Source organism: Condylura cristata, unplaced genomic scaffold (genome assembly GCF_000260355.1).
Source record: "Condylura cristata isolate star-nosed mole 26May11 unplaced genomic scaffold, ConCri1.0 scaffold00001, whole genome shotgun sequence".
Lineage (NCBI taxonomy): Eukaryota > Metazoa > Chordata > Mammalia > Eulipotyphla > Talpidae > Condylura > Condylura cristata.
This window is the reverse complement of record NW_004567102.1, coordinates 10,687,030-10,698,841: the sequence shown is the minus strand read 5'-3', so window position 1 is coordinate 10,698,841 and position 11,812 is coordinate 10,687,030. Positions and strand designations below refer to the sequence as shown.

At 54.9% G+C, this 11,812-nt stretch overlaps 1 protein-coding gene across 4 annotated transcripts; it reads right to left on the bottom strand.

Annotated features, from left to right (window-relative positions):
* Positions 1 to 3,148: 3,148 nt before the first annotated feature.
* Positions 3,149 to 10,167, bottom strand: SLC29A1 (solute carrier family 29 (equilibrative nucleoside transporter), member 1). Of its 4 annotated transcripts, XM_012723465.1 has the most exons (14): positions 10,015 to 10,051; positions 9,150 to 9,339; positions 8,871 to 8,965; positions 7,056 to 7,137; positions 6,748 to 6,950; positions 6,512 to 6,651; positions 6,094 to 6,228; positions 5,910 to 6,007; positions 5,711 to 5,780; positions 5,171 to 5,292; positions 4,896 to 4,998; positions 4,580 to 4,665; positions 4,091 to 4,290; positions 3,149 to 3,786 (listed from the first exon to the last, which is right to left on the bottom strand). In XM_012723465.1, the coding sequence occupies exons 3-14, from the start codon at positions 8,897 to 8,899 to the stop codon at positions 3,675 to 3,677; spliced, it is 1,380 nt and encodes a 459-aa protein (XP_012578919.1). In that variant the 5' UTR covers positions 8,900 to 8,965; positions 9,150 to 9,339; positions 10,015 to 10,051; the 3' UTR covers positions 3,149 to 3,674. The 4 variants fall into 4 exon arrangements, with proteins under 4 accessions (XP_012578919.1, XP_012577653.1, XP_012578545.1 ...); XM_012722199.1 differs by lacking the exon at positions 9,150 to 9,339 and having other exon boundaries at positions 8,871 to 8,968; positions 10,015 to 10,167; XM_012723091.1 differs by lacking the exon at positions 9,150 to 9,339 and having other exon boundaries at positions 5,171 to 5,265; positions 8,871 to 8,968; positions 10,015 to 10,167.
* Between the last annotated feature and the right edge of the window lie 1,645 nt (positions 10,168 to 11,812).

The following is an 11,812-nucleotide window of genomic DNA, read 5'->3' as shown; positions in this document are numbered from 1 at the left end:
CTCACTGTTTTGAGACCCTCGCACGTTGCCCCAACTTTGTTTTTAAGACATTTATTTATGCATACAAGACCTGGGGTGTAGGTCATAAGTGTATGTGGGGAGTGGGGTGGGGTTGAGAGGACTCACCTAAGAGCCCAGCGCTAAACAGGCGGCTTAGGGAAATACGCTGCTGAGGGGGGCCAGACCGAGACCAGAAAGGTCTGCTGTGCTATGCGGACTAGCTTCCTGGCCTGCTGAGGATAGGGGAAGAACACCAGCTGCAGCAAGCTGCAGTACCCGGTGACAGCTATACAGAACTGTCTTTAACCCCATGTGCCACCAGGGAGGCCCCTCTCCCAATTTCTTTAATTTTAAGTTCATGCCACCTGACTTAAGAACTAGACTCTGGGCCCAGGGTGAGTGACTTGTCCAGAATCACACCAGCAGTATTTTCTAGGCTCTGAATCTGAATCCCGCTCCCCCCCCCAACCACCCCACCTCAGACTGGGAGAGGGAGAGGGTAGTGGCCTGCCTGGGCAGAGACCCCTCTTTTTTTTTTTTTTTTTCCTGCTGACTCATCTAGCACCACCCTGCGGCCTGGACGCAGAATGCCAGCTGGCTCACTGACAGCAAGCACCAGGAATGCCACCATATGGAGAGGTTGTGAGCACATCCTCTTCCAGAGGGGACCCATGCAGCTGCTGGGTCACACCGTAACAAGCTAGAGATACCAAGCTAGAACACTGATCATTGGTTGCTTTGGAAGATGTGGGTTCTGCCCATCCTTTCATCCACTGCCGACTTGCCAACAAGGAGAGCAGTGGGAGGCCTCCCGGTGAGATCTGCTGCTGGCTGGCAGCCTTCAGGCTGCCACATTTCCTGTGTCAGGACTCAGCTTTCAGGCATGACCTGCAAGCCAGCCAGGAATACTCTTTTAAAGTGACTTTGCACTTCTCTGCTCACATTCATTTTGATTCACTATTGCAGTTTAACCTTATGAGAACATTTCCCCAATAACTTGGGCTTTCCTGTCAAGCTCCACTTACCCCAATTTACTTCACCTTCATGTATATGTACACACACACACGCATGTGTGTGTGCATATGTGTTTTTTTTTTAAGAGAAAGTTTATTGAGCAAAGGAACAAATAAAGTGAAACTCCCAGCTGGTGGAACCAGGCCAGGGAGGGGCAAGGGAGCCCAGCTTCATGGGTATTTTTAAGATGTCTGCTGATTATGCTGGGACATTTATTTAGCTTTTCAAGAGTTTAAATCCCCAACAACTCACATACAAGGTAAAACAAGGGAAATTGCAATGTGCAATGAGAAACATCCTGAGCCTTGATAGTGGACTGGCTGCACCCACTTGTGGTGGGGGGCTATCACTGCAACGGCCTGGCAGGAGATCTGGCAACTTTTTCCGCCTCATTCTCACTCCTCCCTAATTTCTGGTGAAAACACTGATGCCAGGGTTGGAAATGAGTGAGAATAACAACTTTTTTTTGGCATTAAAAAAACATTCTAGTAATAATCTTCAAGATCAACTTAAGGTCACAAAGTAGATGACTATGATCTGTTTTTCTCTCCTTCAGACCTTTGGTGGGGTTGAAGACCCTACTTAACGTCCCACCTCTATCCCATGGGCACTGGCAGTGAATGCTGCCACCCAGCAGGAGTTGGGCAAGTGCAGGCTGGGCAGGGGACAAGCCCATACCAGGCAAACACCTGAGTATCATGGAAAGACTGGTTCAATACAACTTTTAAAGACCTGAAAAACATGATAGTAGCTAGAGTAAGAGCTTAGAAGATCAAGTACAGAGTTTTTAAGTTTTGAGCTGTAGAGGGCTCAAAGAATTGCACAACAGCATTATCCTGATATGCTACCTTGGCATACTCCAGACCCGCACACCCCTACATTTTCAGATTCTTCTTTGGCTATGGGCTGAAGGAGACCTGGGCACAAATCCTAAAAGGTCAGGTAGGAGGTGGTTAAAGGGACCCAGAGAGAGCACAGGGTCCCTAAGGAGCTGCTGGTGTTGAGGAAGGAATTCAGTGAGTTACTCAGGTTTGGTACAATGGAGAAGTTGGAAAGGACTGGGGTGGAGAAAAGAAAGGGCATAGGTTTATTTCAGTCTGACTCACAGCCAAATGGTATAGTAAAAACTGAAAACTTAGTAAAACTGGGAAACTAGCTTTTGAACCTGAAAAGGAAGAATACCTTGTTTTCAGCAACTTCACAGACGTATCCTGGTGTGACAAGTACCCTGGACTCCAGGACACAGTTCCCAATACAATGACATTCTGTACCTGATTAGGACTCAGCTTGTCAAAGAGCCTTCAAAATGTACTAACAGTTCTTAACAAGGCCTAAAGTCTTCAGTTAAATGAAACTGAGAAATGAAGACCTACAGGTACCATTCTGCTGGTCAGGGGTCAGTGAAGAGTCTGGGCAGTGCCGAGTACTCCCTGCCTTTCTGGGAGAAGTCAGACCTTGGGTAAAGGGATAGGGTGGTTGAGGTGGGGGGAGGGAGTCAGTTTTGAGAAGTGGGTCTCAGTGGCATGGTTCCCCCACTGCCCGAGCCTGGAGTTTGGGAAGAAAAGGACCCAGTTACAACTTGAGGACACATAGGCCTCTTGTTCCGCAGGAAACCCGAGTGAGTCAGGGCAGCATGCCAGGTAGGGGAGAACCCTTGAGCCACAGCAGCTTCTTCCTGCCCAGAGGTGTGGGAGTACCGTCAGGACCTAGGGGGCAGCTTTGCAGAGCTCATTCCCGAGCTGAGGTCAGAGTGGAGGGGGTGGCAGTGAAGATAAAGGATGGGGTGCTGTCTCCATTCCCCCCGTACTATGAAAGAATGAAACAATGAAGAAAAAGTACTGTCTTGGTCCAGCCAACAGTCTGGGTGTCCTGGCTGCAGGCTTGTGCCTACTGTGTGATCCCAGCAGGGGGCACTGCAGGCCCTCTGAGGCCTACAGGCATGACAGTCCCAGTCATCCTTCCACCCCCACTCCACAAACACTCCAGGCCCCAGATGCTGCACAGCCTAAGACCTAGCTGGGTCATACTTAGTCCCAGATGGCCCCCAAATTTAGGTTGCCATCCCTCTACCTCTCCAGGCCATGAAGCTGTGGCTGGAGGATACAGAGAACCATAGAGGGACTGAAAAAAAAAAAAAAAAAAAGGTTTATTTAATTAGAGAGCCTCTGAAGGCAACTGGTTTCTGTGGAGTATAAAAAAGGCAGTAAAATGGCATCTCTAACAGTGCATTTTGGGTAGGAACAAGACAGGGGGAGCAGGGGAGGAACATGGAGAGGTGGGGGAGGGGGGGCGTGGAAATATCTGATGGGACCTAAGAACACAGTCCTGGCCCCTAGCCACCCCTGGCACAGACAAACATACTAACTGACACACACACACACACTGACTCACTCTCAGCCTCTGCCATTCTGTTCAAATAGGGATCAGTCAGAGCCACATTTGGGCCTCAAGCAGATACAGGCTGTATCCCCTCCCTCAACTCTGACCTATAGGCCTAATGTTCTCCATTGTCCATTCAGCGGTTTCCTTCTCAGGGCCTGAACCGGGACTTGAGAAAGCAGAAGTCAACTAGAAACAACCTCCAGACCAAACCCACCCATTCAACAAAGGAGGAAGGGGCAGGAACAGGCAGTCCGACTGTCTTTTCTGTCCATTTGTGATCACACAATTGCCCGGAACAGGAAGGAGAATACAGCCCCCAGCGCCAGGCCGAGAGACAGAAAAAAGGCCATGATGGTTCCAGCAGTTTCTGCTTCAGTCGGCTTTACTTTCCTAGGAGGGAGGGCAATGCTACCTTTAGAGAGCATCGGCGTGGGGAGACACCTCAGCACCTAACTCTGCTGATCAAACTCTCCCAAGCCCAATCTGGCACTTCCCTCTCGGAGGAACATGTACAGACAGGGGACTGCCTTCCACCTCCCCCATGGCCGGCTCATGAAGCCTGAGCTCCCCCTGCCACCACCACTGCACCTGCTAGGTGTCCCTCAGCAGCCTCCTCTCAGCCTAGAAACTATGGGCGCCGGGAGCAGGAATCTCCTTTTGCCCCTCTCCCCTGATACCACCAAGTTCTACTCACTTGGGCCCAAAGCACATGCAGAGACTGGCGAGGTAGCCGTTGGAGAAGGCGAAGGCGGCCATGAAGAAGATGAACCAGGCGTCGTGCTTGAAGAGCACAGGCAGGTAGTGGCGAGGCTTGACGTTGCACAGCAGCAGCAGGGGCACGAACACCAGCCGGGCCAGCACCAGGCCTGGCAGCCAGCGGCTGTCCTTGCCAGGCTGTGGGGACCAGGCGTTGCCTTAGCCCCAGTCCAGGCCCCACGAGCTCCACTCGGGGCCCCTCAGGTACTAGAAATGTCTACATCTCGATCTGAGTGGCCCTCACCCAGGGCATGTGCACTGCCTGTGTGTTCATTGAGCTGTGTACTTAGGCCTTGTTACTATACCTTACAGATATAATTATGTCTTGGTTTTAAAAGAAAATCATGGCCCCTTCACAACCACACTTTCTTGGCCTGAACTCTTCCCTCTCACAGGGGTCTGATGCCCCCACCTGCCTGCCACTTACCCACATGAATACAGCTGTGAGGCTTCGGCCTAGCCAGTCAAAAACATTGAAAGTCAAGAAACAGGACACAGGAATGAAGTAGTTTCCTACAAAAGGAGATTAAAGATGGTTATTAGGCCCCGAGAGGCAGACTTAGCACTCCTGACCCTCCCTTGGGGCTCAGTTTCCCCAGCTGCAAAATGACAATGATGCTTCCAGCCCAGGAACGGAAAAGCAAACTAGTAGTCTAGCTGGAGATGGCAGCCCAGACCCCCTCACCCCCATTCCCAGGCTCTAGTTTATCTGTCTCCATCCTGGGATCCCATGGTGTCCTCACCCCAGGTGCCCTCAATGCTGGACTGGACCTCGGCAGTCACCGCAGGAAACAGTCCAATGGTGATGGTGAAGATGAAGCAGACAGACAGAGCTGGGACTAAGATCTGGAAAAAAGGGACCCAGGCCATGTTTCATGGTGTACTGTACATGAAAGGACTGAGAAACCACCCCAACACAGGAAGAGGTCCAGGGAAGCGCCCAGTCTCCGGTCAGAAAGGGAGACATGGCACTGCAGGGTGTGGGCGGAGGAACGGGGATGAGCCCAGGCCCACGTACACTTTTGAGGATGGCTAGGATGGCTTGGCCTTTGGTGGTGGGCTGAGCATTGGCTGACACTCCGGACTCCTCTTTGACTGTCTTCACCTCCTCTCCTGGGGGGTGACAGGTTGTAGAAGAATCTTCAGGTTGTGAGAAGGACAGAGCAACAGAAATGACACACACATTCCCCGAAAGGGCTGGGGCTAGCTGGGGGTGGATTACCCCCGTAACCAGTGCCCAGTCAGACCCTAATCCCAACCCCAGATTGCCTCTGAGTCTTCACAGTGCAAGTCCCCCTCCTCTCCCCGGAGGTCATGTTATGTCTACTCTGAGAGTCTAAATTGCTTCCTACTGCTCTCAAGCACTCAAGGTCATCCAGGACCGATCCCATCTCTCTCTCCCTCTCCTCATTTCCTAAATTCCCCTCACTCTCCATGCCCTGGTCCCTCTGGCCTCTGGTGTGTCTCTACTGCACAAAGTGCTTCGTTCTGGCCCTGTGCTCACACCGCCCCCACCCCTGGCAGGGCTCCCTCCACACCAGCTTCTTCAGACCTTTACCCATGAGGTCCAACTTGGTCTCCTGCTCCCCAGCTTCGAGCTTGAGCTGCTGATAGTAGCGGTAGAATTCCTATCAAGCAAGGAAACAGGAGAGGTGGAATCTCCAGAATTCCCCTCCATGGGTTTTAGTCTCAGCAGCCGCCAGTCTGCAGTCTTGCACCCCCACCCTAGCCCTGGGGCTTTTTCTCCATCTGCTCACCAGCTGGGGCAGGGCCAGGTAGCAGGCGATGGTTACAATGATGACAACACAGGCTGTGATAAAATAGCCGAAGGCACTTTCTGACAGTTCCGAGCCACCTGAGTGGAGGATGTCAGTGGTCAGAGATGGGCATCCGACCCTTCTCCCACAACAATGAGGGCAACAGACAGGCGGCAAGACTTACTGGCGATGGCGCAGATCATGGCCACCGAGGCGAACAAGCCAGCCAGGCCCTGCCCACTCATGATGGGGGCTGTGTAGTTGGCGGGCAGCAGGCCAGCCAGACCAAACAGGCTGCCCTGCAGGATGGCACCAAATGCTGGGGGAAGAGGGTGGGCATCAACAGGGGGGGATTCATTTCCGCTGAGGGTAGTGGGGGCCCCTGGGAAGACATGTCTAATTCCCGATTTACTTGGCGCTAGTCTTGGACACCAAAGCGGCCCTTCTCTCTGCCCCCAACCCCAGTTCTGATGGGTGCCTGCTGAGGTCTCTGGAGCTTGACTGCCCATGGCATCCATTTCCTCCAGGGTAGGAGTGGACACCCCCCTTCAGCTCACTGTGGGCCTGGAAGAAGAGTGGGAGCCATGGCGGGGAGATCTTACAATTAATGAGCATGATCTTGGCCATGGTGAGGATGAAGAAGGGTAGAGCAGCCAGCTGCACCTTCACCAGAATGGCAGTGATCAGGAACAACAACAGGATGGCCACCAGGCTGCCCAGGATCCGAACATTCTGGGGGATCCTGCCAGAGAGGCGGGGGTGGTGGAGGTGGGTGGTTAAGCCAGGGGTTCCGCCGGGGGTATAGAGGACGCAAGGGCAGCGCTGGGAGCCCGCTCACCTCTGATGCAGGAAGGAGTTCAGGCAGGTGAAGAGCAACAGGGGCAGCATGGCACACAAGGTCATGACGTTGTTGAAGATGGCACTGAGGCGACTCTTCTCTGGAAAAGCTACTGCGGGGGCGGCCGAGGTCGAGACCTCCTCACCCGGCTCAGCAGTGACCAAGGACGTGTTATGCAGGTTGGCCAGGCGGTTTGTGAAATACTGTAGGGATAGTAGAGATGGATGTTGAAATGATTCCCTGTGCCTCTGAGAACAAACTCAGGCCCTTTGTGCCCAGCGGGAGCTCAGCCCCCACCCCAATCTCACCATAGTAGCTGTCATGAAAAAATTCCAGGGAAGCAGGGTCCCCAAACCCAGCATGAAGAAGATAAGCCAGACGCATCTGCACCTGGGGGATGGGAGAGGGAAGAGGCGCCAAGTGACCCACCACCCCCGTCCAGACAGACCTGGGGGAGCCTCCCTTCCTGACCTTCGGCCTCTCCAGTTGCTCAGGGCACAGGGCATCTGTGTTTGTGTCCATGTCATGTGTCCTCCTGTGGGTGCAGGGGTGGGGGATGTGTCTGGGGACGGGGGGGTGGGCACTGTGGAGTCCAGAGGGGGAGGGAAGCAGGGACAGGATCGAAGAGCATGGCTGAAAGAAAGGACCTTGGTTCTCAGCCCCAGAGACTCAGGGGACCGTGCAGGCTTGGGAACCAGTGTGACCCACACATCCGGAGGTGGTTTTGGAAATCCAAAGGCCTGGGGTGGGCGGGTGAGTGAGAAAGCAAACAGCAAGTGTCTTCCACCCTTGGGCAGACTGGAAGTGATTATGTCTGGGCAGGGACTGTGTGGGTCCCCAAAGAGGATTCTGAGGTCAAGAAACTCACAAAACTAGACCTAGTAGGACATTCTGGACCTAGTAGGACAGGCAGGCGGGTGTCTCACAGGAAGTGGGGAGCTGTTTTTCCCTGGCCCAGACAGAACTGGCTTTGTAGGTCACACCACCTAGAGTAGGCATAAGGCCACTGAAAGTCATCTGGGCCCCAAGTATAAATAAATTTGCTCCAGCTTTGGTCAGGGCACTGCCCAAGCCCTTAACCTCAAGGTTGGGTCAGCTCTCCCAGGCAGCCCTGCCCCTCCTTGTCAGCCCCCACCCCCGCCAGGATCTACCATATCCTGGCCACAGCCAAAACCTATTTTCAGGGACCAAGCCCAAGGCAGTGAGGAGACAGGAGGTCTGGCCAGAGTACAGGGCCTGGGTGAGCACCCATGATAAGGACAGATCTCCAAATTCCCCATATGCTCCTCTCTTGAAGAAGAGCCAGGGGCTTGATTCAGAGGCCCAGAGTAAAGGGAAAACTCTCAGCCGAGGTCACACAGCACAGGCTAGTGGGGCTCGACGAGTGATGAGAGCAGCAAGGGGACTGGGATGGGGACAGAGGCCTGGAGGGAGGCAACCGAGGGTCTGTGCGTACTGGAGATCCCCTCCCATCCAGACACACCTCACCTCTGTTTTACAGGAGGGAGCGAGTCCCAGAGAGCTCAAACTCAGGGTTCAAGGTCTCAGGTAGTATGGCCTTGTTGCGTGGCCTGTGACACAGGGAGGTGCATGGGCAGGGGTGGGGTGGGGGAGTCTGAGCTGAAGGAGTGGCTCGCAGGCATGGCTTTATCAATTAGCTTGGGTCCTGGAGTCTTGCAGAACTTGAATCCAGCCTCCTCCCCTAGCACATCTGCAGGACCACAGTTGAGGGTCAGGCTCCAGAGGTGGGCATAAACGAGGAAGGTCAGCTTTACGGACCCCGGGGTCGTCCGAGGCAGAGGGCCCCGGGTAACCCTGAAGAAGAGGACAGTGTAGCCACATGTGTTCTGTAATGAGGGGTGCTGCCAAATGTCTCCCCACATGGGTGGCGGAGGAGCTAGCTGGCTGGAGAGCAATAGTGGAAATATTGACAGACCAGGGAGAGGCTACCACTCACCCACAAACATTTACCCGAAGCATGCGCGGTCCCATCCCTCTTGTAGACCTGACTCACAGCTGGAAAGCCAGTTGCAGTGGCAACCCCAAATTTCCAAGGGCACTGTGCCCAGCCTGCTGGAAACCCATTTCACTCCCCTGAAACTACCACCCAGGCCCCCCAGTACCTGTCTTGTGGTCGGTTACTGGTTGTCATGACGATGGTGACGGTCTTGATGCTGTTCTTGCTTTTCTCTGGCTGATAGCTCTCTCCTTCTAAGGCCTGCTGGGGACAAAGGCAGTGTGGGGCTATGTCTTGGCCCTGCTTCCCCACAGGTCCCTTCAGACTCTTGGGGAGTAGGAGGGCAGACAGAAGCAGGCAAGCTAAGGAGCCTTGAAGGAGCCCCCTCCCTCTCAGGAGGACTCTGTTGTTCCCCCCCCCAAACCCCCGTCTGCTCAGGCTTTACCTGGCTCCAGGCCTGACCAGGCCGCTGCCACCGCTATTTTTATCCAGCAGTCGAAGCAGTTTGGAAGCTTGGAAACAGGAGGGTGGAGGGCAGGAGGCAAGGAGGAGGAAGTATGACTGAAAGGAAGGGAAAGACAGGCAAAGAAGGCAAGGAAGAGAAGCCAGAGAGGTCAGGGATCGTAATGGCAAATCTGGGAAGGAAGAGAGAAGGGAAACAAAGGACATGGAGCAAAGAGGTTAGGGGGAGGGGAGAACGCAGAGCACAAAACAAACAGATGTGCAGCAGCCTTGCCGGCTGGCGGCAAGAGCAAAGACTGCGGCCAAGCTGGAGGCCTCTCTCCCCAGGGCCCTCTCTGCCCGCCTGACCTCTCCGCCCTTCAGGGAGACCCTGGGCTCATGGCTAGGGCGGGATTGGGAAGCCTGTCCCCTCCTGGAGCCCCCCCAGAACTCCAGCCTCTGCTGCTGCTTTGCCAGCAGTGCCTGGGGCCTTCCTAGTTTCTTCCAGTTCCAGACCAGTTTTCTAGGAAAACACTTGACCGTGTATGTGAACACTGCCCTACCTTGACCCCCAGGGTCACCCCATCCCCCCTCAGTTCCTCCCACAGCTGTCCTCTTCCCCTTTCTGGAAACAAACTTGAAGATTGGTGGTGTGGGGGCACAGGCCTCATTAGCTGCTCAGGCCCCAAAGCCCCAAAGCCCTCCCTCTTCGGTGTATCTTTCCTGCTCCCTTGTAATAAGAGGTATCCCGACGCTAGTCCTCTGGAGAGCACAGAAAGCCAGGCAGGCGCGTGCTGGGCCTAGCTGCAGTGTTAGGCCTGTTTGGGGGACGAGGACAAGTGACCTTGCCTTCTGGGGCCGGCACTTACCAGATGCCCAAACTTGCCAGCAGAGGGGTCAGTGTCAGTGTGGTCGAGAGGGGCTAGCTGGTCCCTGGGAGGTAGTCCTAGCGCAGGCTCAGGCTGCAGGCTTTGGCCATTGGTTCCTGGTAAGGGTCCAGAATGCAGAGTAGCACAGGGCATGTAAGGGGGATCCCCTTTGGGTCTTGTTGAAGGAGCCACCCCATTCTAAGAAGTCTCTCTCTCACACACACCCATCAAGAAGATAAAAACCACCTGTAGCTAGGGAGATAAGAGATGCAACAGTCTCTCAGCAGGGAGGCTGAGGGGTGGGTCAACTCACCCTACAGCCAGTGCTGAGACAAAGACCCTGCCAGACAGGCTCCCCCTCACCCTCCAACCCTTCCACTGGAAAACTCCAGACTTGTCAGAGGCTTTCCTCAGCAACCCCCTCCACACATGGGTGGAAGATCAGGGAGGGGTGGAGCAGGCATACAAGCCCCAGGGGGGTGGAGGCAGAGGCTTCAGTCCTTCCAATTATTTATGGGGCCCATCTGCAAGCCAGCCAGGCACTGTTGGCACAGGGACAGGGAGAGATAGGGGGCAAGAGCACTCTATCCTAGGAGTGGGTGGGGAAGGCTCAAGACTCAGGTTTTCCATTAGATATGGTGGCGGGAAACCCCCAGCTTCTCACCGGGGCACCCCTACCAACACTGGCAAGATTCCTGGCAGTAAAGAGCAGTCACTGCCCCAGGCCTGGGCCCAACTCAACTCCTGCCCAGGGTAGGACACTCAGCTGGCCAGCCCAGGTGTTCCTGTTGCCTCTACCCAGCAGCAACCAGAATTTAATACCAGCTCCAAGCACCTGGTGTCCCTCTGGCCATGCCTTGGCCTGCCTAAGGGCGCCCTGAAAGCATCTACCCAACCCTGCACCTCTCCACCCCCTGGCTCCCAGTAAGTCTCAGGAACCTCAGCCCCTAGGCACACCCTCTTGGTAGCATCAAATTCTCTGCTCCCTGGGATGCCATATGGGGCTTGTCACTACCTGCAGCTCCCTGCCCCTCGTCCTGGCAGTCATCTGTTAAGTCAGTACTCAAATGTCTCCGCTGAGCAGATGAGAACATCTGAGCTTCAGAAAGGCTAAGTTACTTGTGCCTAAGGTTGTAGTATGAACTATAACTCAACCTCTGCGGTTTAGGCTTCTGGGCTGGGGTGGCAGGTAAGGCTACTTCTCAGCCCTGTCTAGTGGATGATGGGGGTCCTTTCACCGAGGAGCGAGAACTGAGAGGTCCTCTCCAGTTCGGCATGAGTGTTGGGTGTAGCGATTACCCAGCTGGGTAGGGCGGCCCCCCAACAGGTGAGGGGCCAGGCTGGGACCAGCTTTATCCACCTTGTTCTTTCTCTGTGTGAATAAGACTTCTCTCTGGCAGCAAATGAGGAAGCCCCCAGAAAGGGGATGCCAGAGGCAGAGTTAGCAGATAACGGGGACTAAAACACCTCCTCCACTTCCATTCTGTGTGCCTCCATCCCCAAGACTGTCGCCAAGCGCGACCCCTCCCGCGCAGCGGCTAGACAGGTCGAAATCACCCATCGAGTCACTCGCAACTCCGTAGAGGTCAGGTCGGTTTCAGAACCGAAAGCCAAGGAGCCCACGACCCAGACGCGTCCGGGTTCGGGGGAGTGGGAGGGGTCGCCCCTTCCTCCCAAACCTCCGCCCCACCCGCCACCCACCGCGCGCCTTGGTCTTGGGTACCACGTGCTGCGCCACCCCGGCCAGTTCCGCACGGGGGCAGCGGGAGCCGCACCCCGCGTCCCCTTACCCGGCCGC

Bases quoted from the DNA above. Each gene is read 5' to 3' on its own strand.
- SLC29A1 (XM_012722199.1), bottom strand. From the start codon at position 10,167: ATGCCCTGTGCTACTCTGCATTCTGGACCCTTACCAGGAACCAATGGC. The intron at 5,293-5,710 runs GTAAAGGTCTGA...CACAACCTGAAG, and splicing joins GACCAAGTTGGACCTCATGG to ATTCTTCTACAACCTGTCAC. The intron at 3,787-4,090 runs GTGAGTAGAACT...CCTCCCTCCTAG, and splicing joins TGCATGTGCTTTGGGCCCAA to GAAAGTAAAGCCGACTGAAG.